At 42.2% G+C, this 22262-nt stretch overlaps 1 protein-coding gene across 1 annotated transcript; it reads right to left on the bottom strand.

The window, feature by feature from the left end:
* Nucleotides 1–633: 633 nt before the first annotated feature.
* Nucleotides 634–15334, bottom strand: LOC110977453 (uncharacterized). Its single transcript, XM_022231607.2, has 4 exons — nt 14949–15334; nt 13886–13976; nt 4440–4526; nt 634–2739 (listed from the first exon to the last, which is right to left on the bottom strand). Exons 1-4 carry the CDS (start codon nt 15039–15041, stop codon nt 2528–2530), a joined length of 483 nt encoding a protein of 160 aa, XP_022087299.2. The 5' UTR covers nt 15042–15334; the 3' UTR covers nt 634–2527.
* Between the last annotated feature and the right edge of the window lie 6928 nt (nt 15335–22262).

Genomic DNA, 22262 nt, shown 5'->3' with positions numbered 1-22262 from the left:
AAAAAATGTAGAAAGATAAAATTTAATTGGATATCATATCATATAAATTATGCATTTGATGTTAACTGGCCTAGCTTGTGCGCCAACTCTCAACACAACATTAAAGTGACACATATATACAATCGGTTTTTTGCTATTGAACGACAAATCCGTTTAGGAACTTTTTCTCTCTCACTTTTTTAAAAACCTTTCTGCTCGTTAATATGCTCTTCTACTTGCGAAAACGTGCGCAATTGCGTATCCCCTTGATCCCTTTAGATTAACCACTGCGTCGCCGCTTTGAATTTAAAATAAAATTAGACATTAGAGTATCGAATTTCGAATTGCGTTATATTTGTAATTGCATTATTTTTAATCCGAAAGGCCAGAGAAATGATTAAATACGTCCTTGGGTTCAGATTTTCACGGAAAGCTGATTATAAACTCGAATACAGCGACATTTTTGCCCCTGTTTAGCTGAGCGTTTATTATTGCCGGCCGCGTTTAAGCTTGTCAAGCGCATCATTTATTACCCCCAAAATATGTATTGATTTACATGTATAAGAGACGGTGCGCCGACGCCAGATAGAGGGAAAAGACGCGAAACAAACACTGGATGAACTGGGAGTTCTTTTGACATCGATTGTCCAGGTAGCAAGAAGGGTGAATAGCATGTATTGCGAACACTCTCAACGTGGTAGCAAAACCACATGGCGATACATTTCAGATTTTGTTGGTGGTATTTATTTGTCGGTTTTATTCTACTTTGTTAGTATTGATCGTCTACTATTCTATTAAATCCACAACGAAATTGTTTTCTTGGGGTTCTGAAAATTGTGGTACCAAATCTTTGAATAAATTCCGACTGATAAATTAATGAAGGCTACGTTCATATGCACAAGAAATTGCATTGAAGACATAATAAGTTAAAGCGCGTATCCCCCAAACATTAAGGTTTCCTCGGCGAAAAACTAGAAAGATTTTCATAAAGTTTCATAAAACCCAGACTTTGTTTTGAGTGTCTTCCTTTTACGGTCCTAAATAGTTTGCACACATCATATATGTCTACATCATCCACTTGTTGGTCTCCTGATGAGGCTATTTTCACCTGCCAAAAAAGCGACAGATAATCATGGAGTCACATAAAAACAACCCAGCTGCACGCCGACCAAGCTGTACATAAATACATGTACTGAGTACGCTTAGGCCTGTTGTGCATTTTGTCTCTCATTTTTGCTGGCCTGTTATTATTGTATTATTGTTTCATTAGCCATTTTGTTTCCAAAGTCTGGAATTGGCACTACTTCCTTTACTTGTAGCTCTGATGTGAGTTGTCATGCAGCGCCCTCATCCATCCAACAGCTCCTTTCTTCGAGTCGAATGGGTGAAATAATTGCAGATTATTCATTGTTTGAGTCAGATTCTGAAGCGAATTGATATATGTGAGTGCATTCTATATTTAGCGGCAAAATGTTAATTTGTTGTTTTGTAATCTTTGCTTAATGCTCTAATGTCTTCCACATTTTTTGTGCTGTTAGTACTTTATGATAGAGAGTTATTTCAGATACAGGGAAGTTCCGGCCGGTCATTCGTTAGGGTGCCCTCTGTTGACAGGTAAACTGTTGTTGGTCAAAGATAAAGAGTTTTTATGATTCCAGTGATCGGTAAATAATTCCCAAGTAGCAAATTGTTTCCCAAATGAATGCAAACTGAAAAAAATGTCCCCAGGTCCCATTTACCGTAGAATTGGATGCAAAAGCAAAAGGTAAGTTTACAGATTTATTCATTGTGGAAACTTGTGATAAATTTGATGGATTTGTGTGGAGAATTAGGCAGGTTTTTGTTTAAAGCAATATCATAATGTTTGCCATTGTAATGAGCCACCAACACCGACATTACCAACTCTTACACCACAACCATCACCACCAACCTCATTGGCCTGCTTAGACATTGTATAATGGTGCGTAAATGAGACTAACAAATGTCACCTAGGTAGAAAGTATCACTAAATTAAAGCGATGCTCAGTACACGTTACAGATTTGTGGATTTAGGAAAGTAGCAGTTATTTCATTTGTAAATATACAGCAATTTGTTTGTGCAATACAATCTGGACATGGATGATTTATGTGAGCTTGGGCGTTGCTCCATTCTTGTACACTGACAAAGGAAAGGACAAGATTTAGTCCTTAAAACATACCGGTCCTCAAATTCGGTGTGCAAATAATATCTTGCTTTAATGATGTACAATACCTGATACATCGATTGAAATTTGGTCCTTTGTTTTTTTTTACGAGCGAGACACTTTTCCTGTGTCAGATAAGTGTCCCACAGCAGACTACAACTCTTTAATGTTGATAAAGGGGAAAGGGTAAACTTGACATGACAAATGTTTGTTGAAAAACAGAAATTGGAGTAAAGAAGACTCAACTTGTTTCAGTCAACAATTTGAACCTATTTTCCCTTTTCGATCAGTTTGTATGCGTTCCATATGTGGCCATCACAGAATCCTCATGAATCCACACCACGGCGATGCTTTGCTCGACCAAACTAGGACTGGCAAAACAACATTTGCTGACCTCTCACTTGTCCATCTGATGGATGATAGTCATAGCTGACCAAAGCCACAGGTTTGGGGCAATTGTCGGGCACTGAGATGTCGCTGAAGGTGTTCTCGACACATACCGCCACTCTCCTAGCTACATCGAAGCCGTGCATGCCGTCTGCACACTCGCACCATCGGTACATTTGATCTGGGTCCTCTGCGCATGAGAGAGAAGAACCACGGGGTATCATTTTATATCTTCTTCGGCACCACGAAGTGACACTCACCCGAGTGCAGTGGATTTAACGTACAACGCAGAGCTGTCAATTTGTAAAATCGTTTAGGATTCACTTCCCCCGCCCTTAACTCGAATAAAGATCTAAAATAGTCGGTCTCTTTTGGTCGGGGATACAATCAACCTTGTATCTTCATGGCCAATGCTAGAGAAGGAACGCTCACGTAGCACACGGGGACAAGGATGTTCAATGTTTTAGGCAGTCATTCGCTCATCGTCCAGTGCCCTAACAGGGCGCTGGGAAGGGCTGATGGCCTTGCACATATTTTTTGGTGGAAGGAAATACGTCACGCGGGGTCAAAGCTAACGATGCGCAGAGCATCGTGGGTAAATTTTTGCTCAGCACGTGAGCTTGCTCAATAGGCAGTTATCAATTCTATATTTTTTTCTTTTTTTCTCATTGCTGAAAATATTGTCACTACACTTTATTATTTCATTCAAAATTGATCAAGATAACCAATGATTTGAAATATATCGCCAAAAGAAACGTGATCAGTGATACTTAGTGAGAAGATACGGTGATTGTACCAAGACCATCCATCTACATTGGCATGCAATTGTGTGAAATAAATTTTATTGTTTGAATTTCTTTTTGTTGGTCGATTCTCTTGTTTAATTTTAGTTGCATTAGAATAAATTTTTTTGTTGTCTATGATTACGTTTTTCCACATGTAATGAACATTTGCTTTGTCTGTCTTTGTAATTTTTATGTATTGTTTTATTTTGTTTGTCTTGTTTTATGTACGGCATTTCCTTGTAAGCCCGAGGGTCCAGAGGCATGCAACCATAATTACCCATTTGTTCTTGATTTACTGTTCTTTTGATTTACTTTCTACACGTATATTCCTAATAATATTTATCGTTTGTAAATTTATTATATCAAAGATATGGCATTAAGGGAAAAAAGTTGTTGTTGATATTGATGTTTTTATCATATAAGCCAACACTTTCGTCTGTGTCAAAGCATTGCCATTGGTTAATCAAAAACTTCATGAACGCTTCGCCAAAAGGAAGTTATAACTTCGCGGCTGGAGGTCGTGCACAAAGGAACCAATCACAGTGCAAAGCCATCAGCCCTTCCGAGCGCCCTGCTGTCACAGCAACCTCGTTTCCACGGGTACGATCTTGAAGTTCTGTGTTCGCTCCCACTATGCCTTGCGAGCCAGGAATGTGCACTCGTCGCTTGGGGACATGGTTGCCGTGACATCTCTTAGTGACTTGCTAATGACAAATGATGCATACCACAGCTGCAAAGATGGCATACTTCATTGCGGGAGGTGTGCCTTGAGTAGGCCATGAAGATCTACGAAGGCGTGAGATTCTGTTTTTCCACACTAGGTATGTAAGGTATGGGTGTGTGTTTATATTGCGCTTTTCACTTAAGGTATACCCACAAGGATCTCTTGGGATACTTCAACGGTATGTCACAAATATTTCACAAAATAGATATTTGGAATTAACTCAAAAAGGAGGAACTATACTTCACACTTTTTCAGTATACAAAGACCACAATAAAGTATGCTACACGGATACAAACGTGTGTAGTGACAAACAACAAAGTGCAGATGCAAAAACACCGAGGAGTGACGAATAAAAGAAACATGAAGCATGAACCATCTTACCTTGAGCGAGAGAGAAGTTCCAGTCCTTTATTCCGTTCTCGAAGTAATATTGAAACATGTAAGGATCTGCCGTATATATGGTCGTAACTGTTGAACAAATTCACACAATTTTTCTAAGAGATTTCGCAACCCCTTCGGCTCAATTTAAAGTAGCGCCCATTTTTGGCCTAAGAGCGCCCCTTTTGTTTTCATATCTTCAAGTTGTTGGCCAGAATGGGTAAAAAATAATGGCACAATAAGACTGAATTAAATATTGCAGTTTTCAATCTATGATTTTCCTTGCTCTGAGTCAGTTGTTACAGATGGGACATTTCTTCCTTTATAATTCGCCTGCTGTTTTTAGTTTAATTCTTTCTTTAGACATTTGTGGTATTTCAAGTCTAACCTGTTCTGCAGCAAACCCCATGTATTGTGCTTTGTACCCAGTATTCTTTTGTTAAGATGTTGCCCAGAGGGCTGACTGGTTATGTAATGGCTCTTGTATTATTTGCTGAGCGCACATGTATTTAAGAAGTGGGTTGTACCATGCTTGGGTACACTCATCACACCACAGCCACCCGTTCAGCCAGGGGCTCTGTTCTTTTTTTCAACTGATGGGTGTCGCCAACCTTCATCACTCCAGCCAATGTCCAATTTGCCCACAGCTATACACTGCCTGCAAATACAGTGTGCCACCGCTGTGCTCTTCTCCTTCACGTTGACGGCTTGCCACATGCATTGCATGTAGAGACAGCGAGTCTTCGCTGTACTCTTCTCCTTCAAGTTGACGGCTTGCCACATGCATTGCATGTAGAGACAGTGAGTCTCCGCTGTTCTCTTCTCCTTCAAGGTGATGGCTTGTCACATGCATTGCATGTAGAGACAGTGAGTCTCCGCTGTTCTCTCTCTCCTTCAAGTTGACGGCTTGCCACATGCATTGCATGTAGAGACAGCGAGTCTCCGCTGTACTCTTCTCCTTCAAGGTGACAGCGTGCCACATGCATTGCATGTAGAGACAGTGAGTCTCCGCTGTTCTCTTCTCCTTCAAGGTGATGGCTTGCCACATGCATTGCATGTAGGGACAGTGAGTCTCCGCTGTACTCTTCTCCAAGTTGACGGCTTGCCACATGCATTGCATGTAGAGACAGCGAGTCTCCGCTGTTCTCTTCTCCTTCAAGTTGACGGCTTGCCACATGCATTGCATGTAGAGACAGTGAGTCTCCGCTGTTCTCTTCTCCTTCAAGTTGACGGCTTGCCACATGCATTGCATGTAGAGACAGCGAGTCTCCGCTGTTCTCTCTCTCCTTCAAGTTGACGGCTTGCCACATGCATTGCATGTAGAGACAGCGAGTCTCCGCTGTACTCTTCTCCTTCAAGGTGATGGCTTGCCACATGCATTGCATGTAGAGACAGTGAGTCTCCGCTGTTCTCTTCTACTTCAAGGTGATGGCTTGCCACATGCATTGCATGTAGGGACAGTGAGTCTCCGCTGTACTCTTCTCCTTCAAGTTGACGGCTTGCCACATGCATTGCATGTAGAGACAGTGAGTCTCCGCTGTACTCTTCTCCTTCAAGTTGACGGCTTGCCACATGCATTGCATGTAGAGAAAGTGAGTCTCCGCTGTTCTCTTCTCCGTCAAGTTGACGGCTTGCCACATGCATTGCATGTAGAGACAGCGAGTCTCCGCTGTTCTCTCTCTCCTTCAAGTTGATGGCCCAAACCAACCGGTTTTGCAGCTCGTCCTAGATGGACTAGGACCAGACTGGTTCTGAGGCTCTACCTAGATGGCCTGGGACCAGACCGGTTCCGAGGCTCACCCCAGATGACCTGGATCAGACCAACCCGGTGCACCATGTGCTTCAGCCAGCTGTGCATGAGTCGTCCCTCCGGCACAGAATACCAATAGTCAACTTGACGGCATGCACCCAATCAAGTCCTCGACAACAACCTATAAGTAATTATTTAATTGTATAAACAAATAGAAACCTAGATTTAAATTGCTTAATTATTTTTGGTATGTAAACTGAATAAATTTCTGTAAATATGGTTGCTGGTTTCCTTTTCTATGCTGTCATGTTCGTCTCTGTCGTGCCCTACCTCATTTTGGTTCTTTTGAATTAGTCGCACGTAACACAGTGTTTATTTTAATCCTTGATTTTCAAATAATCACAGAACTTCTTTGGCCACTTTGATGCTGTGAACAAGGTTTCATCCCGAATTGCCAATAGTTAAAAAAAAATCGCCGGCTATTAATGACCATGTCCACTATTGTTTGTTTCACGCCTCAGTAAAGGTTTAAAAATGGCGCAAATTAATACACTGATCAGGTGGAAAACGTGTGTTTGCTGTCAAGATGTTTTTCAAAAAGTTTCCCTTTGCGGAGCATTATTTATGCAATCAATAAAATAATTTTCATGTTGAAAGTGGTACACCAAGTACTACGAGCGGATTTATAACACCATAACCGGAAAACGCGCCCAAAACTGTAAAGATTAAAGATATTTTTATTTACATTTGAAATTTGTTTACCAGCCTTTCACAAGCTGGATGAGAACAAACCATTTAGCGTAGCTTTAAAAAGACATCACCAAAGCGGAAACTATTTCACAAATAATTTGGGAATGATAAATTTGTAAACTTTGTTCAGTTCAGGGATCATGGCACAGCGTATGCCTATTACTATAGCGCTAACTTCTTGTTCTCTGCGCGGAGAAAATTTGACGCCGTCCAGGGCACAAACGTTGCAAATCCATATGCTGCTCGAAGAACTATCGAAATCAGATATATGAAAAAATCGAAATATGTAGGCCCACTCCAAATGCATCGAGCATCTGGTACCGATAAGATCCGATTATAAGTATCGCAGCAAAATTTATCTGCAGTGCATACGCAGTTCGTTTGCGTTGTTTGCACAAAGAAAAATGAAAAATTGCTTTTGATGACGCATTGTTTTAGAATACAGGCGCAGACATGCAAATAGCTGTACAAATGCCGTACCCAATTTCGACGTTGTTATACCCAGCAAGAAATGAGACAGACGGATACCCCTTACATGTCCAATCCCTGAACACACTCTAGCCTAATGTCACCAAACATATCTCCCGTCTGTCAAGTAATTCCCAAGAATTACCCCAAAGACCCGAATTAGTTCTGTCTTGACCTCAATAAAGCAAGTAGGGAACAACCTCTTTGAACTCACTATGTGAAGTTTGCGGTGACACCATGTAATCAAATTCTCTCTTTGAGTGTGTGTGGTTCTGAAAAGAACCGGGGTTCACTTGAAGTACTACCTAAGTGTGGGAGGTTGACTATGGCCTTATAGTTGGGGGGTTGGCTTTGGGGATAGGAGACCCGATCTGAAGCTAGTCGACGAGACGCAGGTTAGCAACAGGTCATGGATTTGGTCGGGGGAGAGGGCTGTGCGCTCACAGAGAGTGAGATCATTTTGTAGACGTTCTTTGGCACTGAGGCAGGCCTCGCCTGTGGGGACGTTGGTGAAGAGGGAAACGACATCAAAACTGACCATGATATCGCTGGGCTGTAGGTTGAGGTTCTGGATGTGTTGGACGAAAGTAGTGGGGGGGGACTGTTTGGTACACTTTTTATAGTACACTTTTTATAGTACACTTTTTATAGTACACTTTTTATAGTACACTTTTTATAGTACACTTTTTTATAGTACACGTTTTATAGTACAGTTTTTATAGTACACTGTGTAGAGTACAATAATGATAGTACACTTTTTTAGGGTACACGTTGACCCAAAATCTTAAAATGTTCCCCAATAGACCCATGGCCCGGTCAGGAAGTCCGGACGTAAACAAAGGGATTATAATCCTTACACAACAGTCCGTGGGTCGACTGCTCCGAAAGCAATTATCGGACTGGGAGTACTAATCCTAACAAACCGTGGGTGTTTGGTTTCGGACAATAGGCGGCTCGTGCCGCCGGTTAATGAGAGAGATAATCTCTAGATAATAGACTGTACGTAGTGGCTGAGCTGTGTCGGCGGACTATTGTGTTAATGATTACATTGTGTATGTTGGAAGTGAGCGTTGGTCTGACTTAACCTTTGGACACTAAGGAAGAGAGGGCGCCCACATGCTAGCGGTCTTTGGGTTTGGCTTACTGTGGCTACCGAGATTCGATCGATACGGGAAGAAGACTCTAGTGTCCCTAGCTGAATTTTTAATCCTTTAAACTAGAGTGTTTTACGTCTCGTTACCCTGTACATGTATACGTTTGACAAATTCAGTCACAGCGGAGCATTACTGTTGTTCGTTATTGCGGAACCTAAATGTAAAATACAGCATTATATAAAATTAAGAGTTCTGGGGGTGGCATGACGTCAGTTGGGATTTTTAATACGTAGCAAAGGGGTAAATTTATTCGTCGTGCTGTGGAATATTGTGCAGAAGTTCCGGCCAATATCCGACCTGAAAATTATCATTCGATAGTCATACCGATAAGTATAACACAAAACAAATTCAATGGACTTCACATATTGGTTTCTGGTAGGTTGGTACTGGTACCGTTTTATTTCCCGTTGTTCATCATTGATTTTTTTACAATAATTATCTTAGTAATTTTAAGAATTACTACAAGGGTGATTACCGGAAGTTTGTTAACTTTGAAATCAGGGTTATTACATGTATTCATTATTTTTGGAACAATTTGTCTCTACAGACTGTTATCTTTTAGGCATGCTCCTCTTCGTCATGAAACAGTCCGGCAAATTTTTCAGCATGTTTAGGCAAAACTCTATTCAAGGCTTTGTTGTTGTCCATGCCTTTATCAAGTTTTCCATCGAGATCATCCACAATGTCCTTGTGAGTTTCATTTTCCCTCAAATATAGGTAACTTGACAGGAACTCCTTATAGTTGTCGAAAAAGTCTTGTTTGACGGCACAGAGGGTCTTTCTGTTTGCCTTCTGCCTGGCTTGATCTTCATCCATGCCTTCGTTGACGTACTTGTCATATTTTTCATCCCTCATTTCCCTATGTGTTTCTCTAGCTTCAGCCATCCAATCTTGGTAGGCGGCATTGTCTTCCAAATCTGAACTGTCTTCATCCGAGGTTTCGTCATCGATCTCCTCAACAGAATCCGAGTTTTCGTCAGCTTCATTCATGTCTGATTCCTCCTCACCATGGATATTTTCCATGTGCCTCTCTAGATTAAACTTCCGTCCGAAGCATTTGTCACACTGGTGACAAGCATATGGCTTGGCTGTATAAATACCATTCATGTTGACTCTGCGAAGGATGACCTTTAAATGACACGAAACAAGTGAAAGCGTTCCATATATCCTAAATATACACGTATTTACTACTTCTGATTTGCATATTTCATTGTTTATTTTTTTATTGTTTTATTGTTCAAATTGGTCTTTTTATCGCTCAAACTACTCTATGCATTGCTCGTTTACTCGTTTTATTACTCTTTTACTCTTTTCATTGTTCAAATTGTTCTTTTTATTGCAGAGGGAAGAAAACGGCAAGCCTACACAGTCCAATGAGATTACCAATGAGATTTGAGCAATGAAAATGAAAAACTTCATATTTGAATGAAGTTCGTCTATCCTCTGCAATAAAGAGACCAATTTGAACAATGAAAAGAGTAAAAGAGTAATAAAACGAGTAAACGAGCAATGCATAGAGTAGTTTGAGCGATAAAAAGACCAATTTGAACAATAAAACAATAAAAAAATAAACAATGAAATATGCAAATCAGAAGTAGTAAATACGTGTATATTTAGGATATATGGAACGCTTTCACTTGTTTCGTGTCATTTAAAGGTCATCCTTCGCAGAGTCAACATGAATGGTATTTATACAGCCAAGCCATATGCTTGTCACCAGTGTGACAAATGCTTCGGACGGAAGTTTAATCTAGAGAGGCACATGGAAAATATCCATGGTGAGGAGGAATCAGACATGAATGAAGCTGACGAAAACTCGGATTCTGTTGAGGAGATCGATGACGAAACCTCGGATGAAGACAGTTCAGATTTGGAAGACAATGCCGCCTACCAAGATTGGATGGCTGAAGCTAGAGAAACACATAGGGAAATGAGGGATGAAAAATATGACAAGTACGTCAACGAAGGCATGGATGAAGATCAAGCCAGGCAGAAGGCAAACAGAAAGACCCTCTGTGCCGTCAAACAAGACTTTTTCGACAACTATAAGGAGTTCCTGTCAAGTTACCTATATTTGAGGGAAAATGAAACTCACAAGGACATTGTGGATGATCTCGATGGAAAACTTGATAAAGGCATGGACAACAACAAAGCCTTGAATAGAGTTTTGCCTAAACATGCTGAAAAATTTGCCGGACTGTTTCATGACGAAGAGGAGCATGCCTAAAAGATAACAGTCTGTAGAGACAAATTGTTCCAAAAATAATGAATACATGTAATAACCCTGATTTCAAAGTTAACAAACTTCCGGTAATCACCTTTGTAGTAATTCTTAAAATTACTAAGATAATTATTGTAAAAAAATCAATGATGAACAACGGGAAATAAAACGGTACCAGTACCAACCTACCAGAAACCAATATGTGAAGTCCATTGAATTTGTTTTGTGTTATACTTATCGGTATGACTATCGAATGATAATTTTCAGGTCGGATATTGGCCGGAACTTCTGCACAATATTCCACAGCACGACGAATAAATTTACCCCTTTGCTACGTATTAAAAATCCCAACTGACGTCATGCCACCCCCAGAACTCTTAATTTTATATAATGCTGTATTTTACATTTAGGTTCCGCAATAACGAACAACAGTAATGCTCCGCTGTGACTGAATTTGTCAAACGTATACATGTACAGGGTAACGAGACGTAAAACACTCTAGTTTAAAGGATTAAAAATTCAGCTAGGGACACTAGAGTCTTCTTCCCGTATCGATCGAATCTCGGTAGCCACAGTAAGCCAAACCCAAAGACCGCTAGCATGTGGGCGCCCTCTCTTCCTTAGTGTCCAAAGGTTAAGTCAGACCAACGCTCACTTCCAACATACACAATGTAATCATTAACACAATAGTCCGCCGACACAGCTCAGCCACTACGTACAGTCTATTATCTAGAGATTATCTCTCTCATTAACCGGCGGCACGAGCCGCCTATTGTCCGAAACCAAACACCCACGGTTTGTTAGGATTAGTACTCCCAGTCCGATAATTGCTTTCGGAGCAGTCGACCCACGGACTGTTGTGTAAGGATTATAATCCCTTTGTTTACGTCCGGACTTCCTGACCGGGCCATGGGTCTATTGGGGAACATTTTAAGATTTTGGGTCAACGTGTACCCTAAAAAAGTGTACTATCATTATTGTACTCTACACAGTGTACTATAAAAACTGTACTATAAAACGTGTACTATAAAAAGTGTACTATAAAAAGTGTACTATAAAAAGTGTACTATAAAAAGTGTACTATAAAAAGTGTACTATAAAAAGTGTACCAAACAGTCCCCCCCCACTACTGACGAATTGGTCTGAGTTGGTCATAATTAGCATAATTAGCAAACCTCTTTGAACTCAAGACCGCAAATATAAATTTATTAAAGAAATGAAATTAAGTATTTACAAGTATTTACAAAGGAATCAAATTAAATCCATAGGTCTTGCATAATTAGCAAAACTTAAATCAGTTCAAGTATCCATACACAAAGCACGTTAAACACAATGCAGCGTTTGGTTGTTCCCAAACTAAACATCAAACTTAGCGAAAGTAAACAAATAATCAATAAAAGACAAATTTATGGCATAAAATGAACTTCTTCAAGTGCAAACAAATTATATAAAAAAAAACAGCTTTGCACGAGTTCAACAGAATGCCAAAGAAACCAGTTGATTAAGCAAGCACTTTAGTTTATGTTCAGGCCTCAAATTCAAATAAGGAAAGCAAAATGGGCCACAAAATAAGCAAAGTAAAACTTAAAAGCATACTTTGAGTCCAATGGGCAAAGCGTACAAACTTCCCATGGAGAGGGTGACGATGATCTTGTACTAGGCCCATGGCAGCAGCGGATCGTCACCGCTCGATGTTGCCGTGTCCCTGCCGACACTTCTGGTACGGTCTATCTCACGGGGTGAGGTGTTGCGTTACCACTCCGGGGTAAAATGGTTATCTATTAAATTTAAAAGTAACCCGGAAAACTACAAATCTCTGTTCCATTGGGCATATACCATAGAAGGTTACCTGGCAATAAATAGCACAAACATTTCCATTTCCTTCATAATTCAAGTAAAGTAACACAATTACATAAGGCTTCAAAATAATTGCAAGAGTCAATGAGTTTTGCTTTAAACATGACCAAATGAAACTTACGGTAGTTCGGGGAAATCGTGAAGTCGGACAATCTTCCAACTGCTCGTGATGACTGGTCAGATTAGGAGAGCGTCGTAACTTGAACAAAGGGGTTCGGTACAACTGTACCCCGAATTAACCCCTAATGCGGTGGCTCACGGCCTCGACAACTTGCATTTGGCCGGCCTCTTGCCTGCGGTGGCTGCTTCCACTCGCCTGGTGGCTAGGGTGACGGCGACCCAAAGACTTGTCACACTGACACACGAGACTCTCAACGCTCAAAAGGTTCTCCCTCACTCTACACTAGCACTCCACACAATCAATTTATACCAACCCCGAAAAGCATTTACACCCGAACATTAGATACCTTCTATTTCAACCACAAAAAGGAACCAACAAACGATAACCGTGAAAAGAAACAGTAAATTACCATAACCATTGCATACAAAAGACATTTTATTGTGAATTTGAGAAATAAACGAAACTAAAGGGTTTTCTAAAAGGAGCGGCGCGGCACGGAAACTATTACGTAACAACTTGAACAGAATGCAAAAGTTCGATGGCGTCCGCGCGAGGTAAAATAATGAAACACGAAAACTTTGTAAAAAAGAATACAGGCATAAAAAAGAATTTGACACCGTCTCAAAAGAATTCTTTTCGTCTCATACTGTTTCACATGTTTCCATAAAGATTTGTGCACAAATATTGATTATTCGCCTAGCAGGCATCACTTTGTACATAAAAGTCAGCGCTCTATTAAAGAAACATTGTTACTCGTTCGATAATGTTCTGACAAGGGACATTCACATTCGATTTTGCCCGATTTTGTAGTATTCTTAAGTGAACAAACACAAACATTCTATTCTAAATCTGTGCTTTAAGGAATACAACGTCTGTGCGAGGACTCACTAAAAAGCTATAAGTCGTGTAGTAAAGGCAGAATGGAATGCCCATTTTCCGGTTTGCCAATCTTACAAACCTTTCTGTTAAACGAGCAATTCAACGAACTATTTGGCTAGCTGCCCTTCAAGTCGATAGTGAGAGAAGCGTGATGTGATAAAATCCACTCAGCGAAATTTGTAGGTACATGAGACGATGTGAATACCACAAACCGGGCAGTATTTTAGACATGATAACGTATATACATACATGTAAACAGTCTCCCATCCAGGTGGACATGCAAACAGTGCTGGCAAATAGTTGCAGCGTCGTTGCACGTCATGTTGATGGCGTAAAATCCCTGTTGGGAATGCATACGCAACGTTTTAACATTTTTTTTTTAATTAAGCGCCTGCTGCAAGCCAGGAATTATAAACTAATAACTGTGTTGTCAAGGTCACGAAAGCACACAATTACAACATAAGTTGACTTATTGTTTGTTCACGCACTCCAATTTGCGCAGTAATACTAGTATACTAAATGTAATGTACTCATTGCAATTATCATACTCTCCCAACTGGCCGTGCTACCGTGCACATATCAAGGATAAAGCTATACCCAATCCACACCTTTTAAATTTGCTTTGCTTTTATCGTCATCTTTTAATTTTCGAGTTTCCTTGTAAATTCTTCTGCAGTGGAGACATTCTTCTCTGCAGAAATGGAGAGACCTCCCATGTTTCCGAATTTTTGTTCCGAGTATTCCGTTCCGGTTCTTTCCTTCCCTCCAACAGCTCTCTTTTTCATTACCCATTGATTGGGAGGCACAAGTTTACGAAGGGTCACCCAAGGATACTGTTAGGATATTTGACTAAATTTTGTTCAATTGCTTAAATTCAACTTTATTTTTTTAAAAAGTATTTAGTACATTTAGTAAACTGAGTATTGGGTTTTAGTGTTTTGAAAACTGCTGTGTTGGATATTTTAATATATAAATCTACTTTGTCCCTTGTAATAATAGCCAGCAGCAGTTCATCAATACCTAGGATTTCCTGCTGTTTAAAATCATGTTTGTCTTTATATCCAAATCCAAAAAGGGTTATAAATGTTGTTTGATCCGTTATTCTTGATAAATTTTAATTCCTTTAACCCTAAAAGAAATTAGGCCGACCCCCGCAACTCCCCCCTCAACTGTCACATGCCAGGTCGTCTTGAACTTTTGCTTGACTTTACCTCATTAGCGTGTGGTCCGGAGCGCATTACGCGCAGGCAACAGAAAAAGTATGATTTTGGGCTGACCTGTGTCGGGAAAACAAAAGCTTGAGAATACTTACCAAATATGTCGCTGATGGGTCACTGTTATCACCGTCCCAATTACTCTCCACAGTGCAGAGAAGCATCGAAATCAGAAAGAGGTTCTTGAGCATTGTTGCGACTGTGGATATGTGGGTCCAGTCTCGCAAGATTCCTAAAACAGGTATCAGTCAGGCTTTGTCGAGGTGATCTGATCTTGTCCCATGACAGCATATCACTGCTCATTGCTGGATACATGTAGGTGTCTAAGACCGCAGCCAGTAAGAACCTTATGCTTGTAACAGCTGGGAATAAGAATCTATAATGCATGCCGGATGCATGCATATAGACCTTTCTTTCATAAATTCATGATTATGCACGCATGCTAATGAATGCCCATTACGCTGGGATTTGCATATTCAGCATTTACTGATTTACTAAGGTAACAAGATACACAAATATTTATGGCAAGGGGACATTTGCAACTTCGAAGGCCGCTTAAGGTTGTTTTTAGCTCAATGAAATGATATATCAACTAATTTAAAAGAATGACACAGTGTCAGCGTATCGTCGACTCAAATAAATTGACACGCGAAAATTTCCAAGAACTACCTATTTACAGTTCATTTATTGATAAAAAGCTTGTTACGATTTGACAACATCAGTGACAAATATAATCCTCGTCTTGGCCTCGATTTTATCTCTCCTAGTGAACTCGCCACTTAAAAATCTCACTAACAACAACTTATTCCCTCAAGTGTGGAAAACCAATGAAGCAATCCTTATTGTTCACATTAAAACGAATTGAACCCTTCAAAGTTATGTTGTTACTAGAATCACTGTAAGCTATATTCAAATTTACATGCATACACTGTTAATTTGTAAAGTTTTACTCAAACACCATTTACACTTTTACACCTCTTCTTTTCAAAATACACCCGTGTACCACCTCTTCACCAAAGCTTACTTGTAATCCGTTTATTTACAAAAATTACACCTGTGCACCATTTATTTGCAAGGTGACCCCTGTGTACCACTTAATACAGTTCTGGCTTGGGCCATCTGGCTGGAATTTGAGGGGGTCCTATTTCACCTTTTGTCCAGCTCAAGAAATCAGTTCTGGATACCGATAACACCTCCACTGGATCCACGTCAGACAGCCACTCAGAATGGGGAATTTTAAATTCATCGATACCCACTGATAATACCCTGGCTGAAAATTTAGCCGAGTAATGTAAGATTCTGAAATACCACATGTAGATATCAGAATATGTCCACTCAGTGGATGAATACGAAGGAAATAGACTGCTCGCAATTATAATGATCCAACTCACAGTTTTGCAGCAAATTCTTCCGTCCCTGTCACCAGCTAGGAAACGTTCATTAGAGCCTGAATGCCCAAGCAGAGTACCCGCTCGCAAAGCTGTAATACACAGCATCTAATTTTGCCCGTGGTCGACTTGGTGTCAAAAAACATCAGTGTCTGTGCACTCTCTACGCACCACAGTACAAGCAGCAAAGAAGGACGTAGACATGTGTCCAGCGATGACCTCTAAACATAGTGGACCCAGTCACACCCCACATGCCCTTTTTATATTTACCACACACACCCACATTCACCCAACCAAACACAAAAGAACCACACCCAACTAAAGAAGGCCAACTGCATGCCAGTTACCCTAAATCTTATCGCTTCAGTTGCACTTACGTTTTCCCAAACACACACAGACGTGGCCGACCTTGAACGTGCCACCCTGTGTTTGCGCTAACAATAATTTATGTCGATTTAAAATGTACCCTATACGGCCATCAATTTTTTGAGCATGCATAAATGCATAGACACGGAAGTGAACATCTGTGCATCGATAGTTGAAAGACTCTAATTATATATAACGGGTTTGCCCTTACCCAACGTATATTAATAAGCACTGCATACAGTGCTTATTAATATACGTTGGGTAAGGGTAAACCCGTTATATATAATTAACATCTCCCCAACGCAAAAATACATCTTGAAAGACTCTGTCTTTGAGAAGGAGGAATGATATTGGAACGGTGCAGACTCATTCAGAGACAAGAATGGAAAGAAAAAAGAACGCGTGGCTCTTGTAAAACAAAGCTCATGAAGCTAAAGTAATTCTTCTTTGTATTACGTGTAAAGTCTATGTGCTTTGATTAAAAAACGTTTAAGTTTTATGACACACAACACATTTGAAATGTAAAGGGCAGTCCTTTTCCTGAGGAGATGGTGCAGCCACATATTGCACATTTCGACGAAATTTGTCTTTTCAAGATGTATTTTTTGCGTTGGGGAGATGTTCATTTATTTAACGGGTTTTGCCCTTACTCAACGTATTAGGGGTAGGGTTAGGGTTGTGGGTGAGGTTAGGGTTGGGGTTAGGGTTAGGGATAGGGTTGGGGTTAGGGTTACAGATAGGGTTAGGGGTAAGGTTAGGCTTAGGGATAGGGTTAGGGTTATGGGTAGGTGTAGTGTTAGGGTTGGGGTTACAGGTAGGGTTAGGGGTAGATTTAGGGTTAGGGTTAGGGATAGGGTTAAGGTTATGGGTAGGGTTAGGATTAGGTTTAGGGTTGGGGTAAGCGTTAAAGGTAAGGTTAGGGTTATGGTTAGGGTTAGGGTTTTGAGAATAGGGTTGATTTTATGGGTAGGGTTAGGGTTAGGGTTAGGGTTGGGTTAGGGTTAGTGTTATGGGTAGGGTTAGGGTTAGGGTTAGGGCTTGGGTTAGGTTTAGGGATAGGGTTTGGGTTAGGGTTATGGGTATGGGTAAGGTTAGGGTTTGGTTTATGGTTAGGGTTAGGGTTATGGATAGGGTTGGGGTTAGGGTTACAGATAGGGTTAGGGATAGCGTTAGGCTTATGGGTAGGTGTAGTGTTAGGGTTAGGGTTAGGGTTACGCCTATTAATAGGGTCGGGGTTAGGGTTAGGGTTACAGAGAGGGTTAGGGTTATGGGTAGGGTTAGGGTTGGGGTTGGGGTTAGGGATAGGGTTGGGGTTAGGGTTAGGGTTAAAGGTAGGGTCATCATAATATTGTTGAGGTTAGGGTTAGGGTTAGGGTTAGGGTTGGGGGTAGGGTTAGGAGTAGGGTTTTGAGAATAGGGTTGACATTATGGGTAGGGTTAGGGTTAGGGGTAGGGTTAGGGATAGGGTTAGGGTTATGGGTAGGGTTAGGGTTAGGGGTAGGGTTAGGGTTATGGGTAGGGGTAGGGTTAGGGTTTGGTTTAGGGTTAGGGGTAGGGATAGAAGTATGGGAATAGGGTTGAGGTTATGGACACGGTTAGGGTTAAAGATACGGTTAGGGGTAGGGTTAGGGATATGGGTAGGGTTAGGGTTAGGGGTAGGGTTTTGAGAATAGGGTTGGGGTTATGGATTGGGTTAGGGGTAGGGTTTTGACAATAGGGTTGGGGTTAGCGATACGCTTAGGGTTACAAATACGGTTAGGGTTAGGGTTTTGAGAATAGGGTTAGGGTTACAGATAGGGTTAGGGGTAGGGTTTATGGGTAGGGTTAGGGTTATGAGTAGGGTTACGGTTAGGGTTGGAATTAGGGTTAGGGTTACAGATAAGGTTAGGGGTAGGGCTAGGGATAGGGTTAGGGTTATGGGTAGGGTTGGGGTTGGGTTTGGTTAGGCTTAGGGTTATGGGTCGGGGTAGGGTTAGGGTTGGGGTTAGGGATAGGGTTGGGATTAGGGTTAGGGTTACAGATAGGGTTAGGGTTAGGGTTTGGGTTTTCGGTAGGGTTAGGGTTAGGGGTATGGTTAGGGGTAGGGTTTTGAGAATATGGTTGACGTTATGGGTAGGGTTAGGGTTAGGGGTAGGGGAAGGATTAGGGTTAGGGTTACGGTTTGGGTAGGGTTAGGGTTGGGGTTAGGGTTAAGGTTAGGGGTAGGGTTGGGGTTAGGGTTAGGGATAGGGTTTGGGTTAGGGTTACAGATAGGGTTAGGGTTAGCGTTAGGCTTATGGGTAGGTGTAGTGTTAGGGTTGGGGTTCGGGGTACGCCTATTAATATGGTCGGGGTTAGGGTTAGGGTTACAGATAGGGTTAGGGGTAGGGTTAGGGTTGGGGTTAGGGTTAGGGTTGGGCTTAGGTTTAGTGTGAAAAGTAGGGTCATCATAATTTTGTTGGGGTTAGTTTTAGGGTTACAGATAGGGTTAGGGGTAGGGTTAGGGTTAGGGTTATGGGTAGGGTTAGGGTTGGCGTTAGGGTTAGGGGAAGGGTTAGGGGTAGGGTTTTGAGAATAGGGTTGACGTTATGGGTAGGGTTAGGGTTAGGGTTACAGATAGGGTTAGGGGTAGGGTTAGGGTTAGGGTTGGGGTTAGGGTTAGGGATAGGGTTGGGGTTAGGGTTACAGATAGGGTTAGGGTTAGCGATAGGCTTATGGGTAGGTGTAGTGTTAGGGTTGGGGTTAGGGGTACGCCTATTAATAGGGTCGGGGTTAGGGTTAGGGTTACAGATAGGGTTAGGGGTAGGGTTAGGGTTGGGGTTGGGGTTAGGGTTTGGGATAGGGTTGGGGTTAGGTTTAGGGTTAAAGGTAGGGTCATCATAATATTGTTGGGGTTAGTTTTAGGGTTACAGATAGGGTTAGGGGGTAGGGTTAGGGTTAAGGTTATGGGTAGGGTTAGGGTTGGGGTTAGGGGAAGGGTTAGGGGTAGGGTTTTGAGAATAAGGTTGACGTTATGGGTAGGGTTAGGGTTAGGGGTAGGGTTAGGGGTAGGGTTGGGGTTAGGGTAGGGGTTAGGGTTATGGGTAGGGGTAGGGTTAGGGTTTGGTTTAGGGTTAGGGGTAGGGATAGAAGTATGGGAATAGCGTTGAAGTTATGGGACACGGTTAGGGTTAAAGATACGGTTAGGGGTAGGGTTAGGGATATGGGTAGGGTTAGGGGTTAGGGGTAGGGTTTTGAGAATAGGGTTGGGGTTATGGATAGGGTTAGGGGTAGGGTTTTGACAATAGGGTTGGTGTTAGCGATACGCTTAGGGTTACAAATACGGTTAGGGTTAGGGTTTTGAGAATAGGGTTAGGGTTACAGAAAGGGTTAGGGGTAGGGTTTAGGGGTAGGGGTAGGGTTAGAGTTATGGGTAGGGTTAGGGTTGGGGTTGGGGTTAGGGTTAGGGTTATGGGTAGGGTTAGGGTTAGGGTTGGGGTTAGGGTTAGGGATAGGGTTGGGGTTAGGGTTACAGATAGGGTTAGGGTTAGCGTTAGGCTTATGGGTAGGTGTAGTGTTAGGGTTGGGGTTAGGGTTACTCCTATTAATAGGGTTGGGGTTAAGGTTAGGGTTACAGATAGGGTTAGGGGTAGGGTTAGGGTTGGGGTTGGGGTTAGGGTTTGGGATAGGGTTGGGGTTAGGTTTAGGGTTAAAGGTAGGGTCATCATAATATTGTTGGGGTTAGTTTAGGTTACAGTTACGCTTAGGGGTAGGGTTAGGGTTAGGGTTATGGGTAGGGTTAGGGTTGGGCTTAGGGTTAGGGTTAGGGGTAAGGTTTTGAGAATAGGGTTGACGTTATGGGTAGGGTTAGGGTTAGGGGTAGGGTTAGGGGTAGGGTTGGGGTTAGGGTAGGGGTTAGGGTTATGGGTAGGGGTAGGGTTAGGGTTTGGTTTAGGGTTAGGGGTAGGGATAGAAGTATGGGAATAGCGTTGAGGTTATGGACACGGTTAGGGTTAAAGATACGGTTAGGGGTAGGGTTAGGGATATGGGTAGGGTTAGGGTTAGGGGTAGGGTTTTGAGAATAGGGTTGGGGTTATGGATAGGGTCAGGGGAAGGGATTTGACAATAGGGTTGGGGTTAGCGATATGTTTAGGGTTACAAATACGGTTACGGTTAGGGTTTTGAAAATAGGGTTAGGGTTACAGATAGGGTTAGGGGTAGGGTTTAGGGGTAGGGGTAGGGTTAGGGTTAGGGTTGGGTTAGGGTTAGGGATAGGGTTAGGGTTAGGGTTATGGTTAGGGGTAGGGTTAGGGTTGGGGTTAGGGTTAGGGATAGGGTTGGGGTTAGGGTTACAGATAGGGTTAGGGTTAGCGTTAGGCTTATGGGTAGGTGTAGTGTTAGGGTTGGGGTTAGGGTTAAGCCTATTAATAGGGTCGGGGTTAGGGTTAGGGTTACAGATAGGGTTAGGGGTAGGGTTAGGGTTGGGGTTGGGGTTAGGGTTTGGGATAGGGTTGGGGTTAGGTTTAGGGTTAAAGGTAGGGTCATCATAATATTGTTGGGGTTAGTTTTAGGGTTACAGATAGGGTTAGGGGTAGGGTTAGGGGTAGGGTTATGGGTGGGTTTAGGGTTGGGGTTAGGGTTAGGGTTAGGGGTAAGGTTTTGAGAATAGGGTTGACGTTATGGGTAGGGTTAGGGTTAGGGGTAGGGTTAGGGGTAGGGTTGGGGTTAGGGTAGGGGTTAGGGTTATGGGTAGGGGTAGGGTTAGGGTTTGGTTTAGGGTTAGGGGTAGGGATAGAAGTATGGGAATAGCGTTGAGGTTATGGACACGGTTAGGGTTAAAGATACGGTTAGGGGTAAGGGTTAGGGATATGGGTAGGGTTAGGGTTAGGGGTATGGTTTTGAGAATAGAGTTGGGGTTATGGATAGGGTTAGGGGTAGGGTTTTGAGAATAGGGTTGGTGTTAGCGATACGCTTAGGGTTACAAATACGGTTAGGGTTAGGGTTTTGAGAATAGGGTTAGGGTTACAGAAAGGGTTAGGGGTAGGGTTTAGGGGTAGGGGTAGGGTTAGAGTTATGGGTAGGGTTAGGGTTGGAATTAGGGTTAGGGTTACAGATAGGGTTAGGGGTAGGGTTAAGGTTACGGTTTGGGTAGGGTTGGGGTTAGGGTTTGGTTAGGGTTAGGGTTATGGGTAGGGTTAGGGTTAGGGTTTGGGTTAGGGTTAGGGATAGGGTTGGGGTAGGGTTAGGGTTAGGGTTAGGGTTACAGATAGGGTTAGGGGTAGGGTTAGGGTTAGGGTTTTGGGTAGTGTTAGGGTTAGGGGTAGGGTTAGGGGTAGGGTTTTGAGAATAAGGTTGACATTATGGGTAGGGTTAGGGTTAGGGATAGGGTTATGGGTAGGGTTAAGGTTGGGGTTAGGGTTAGGGATAGGGTTGGGGTTAGGGTTACAGATAGGGAAAGAGTTAGCGTTACGCTTATGGGTAGGTGTAGTGTTAGGGTTGGGGTTAGGGTTACGCCTATTAATAGGGTCGGGGTTAGGGTTAGGATTACAGATAGGGTTAGGGGTAGGGTTAGGGTTATGGGTAGGGTTACGGATAGGGTTAGGGTTATGGGTAGGGGTAGGGTTAAGGTTTGGTTTAGGGTTAAAGGTAGGGTCATCATAATATTTTTGGGGCTAGTTTTAGGGTTACAGATAGGGTTAG

Source organism: Acanthaster planci, linkage group LG12 (genome assembly GCF_054643075.1).
Source record: "Acanthaster planci isolate LZ-2023a linkage group LG12, COTS_SCS, whole genome shotgun sequence".
Lineage (NCBI taxonomy): Eukaryota > Metazoa > Echinodermata > Asteroidea > Valvatida > Acanthasteridae > Acanthaster > Acanthaster planci.
This window is presented reverse-complemented; position numbering and strand designations above follow the sequence as displayed.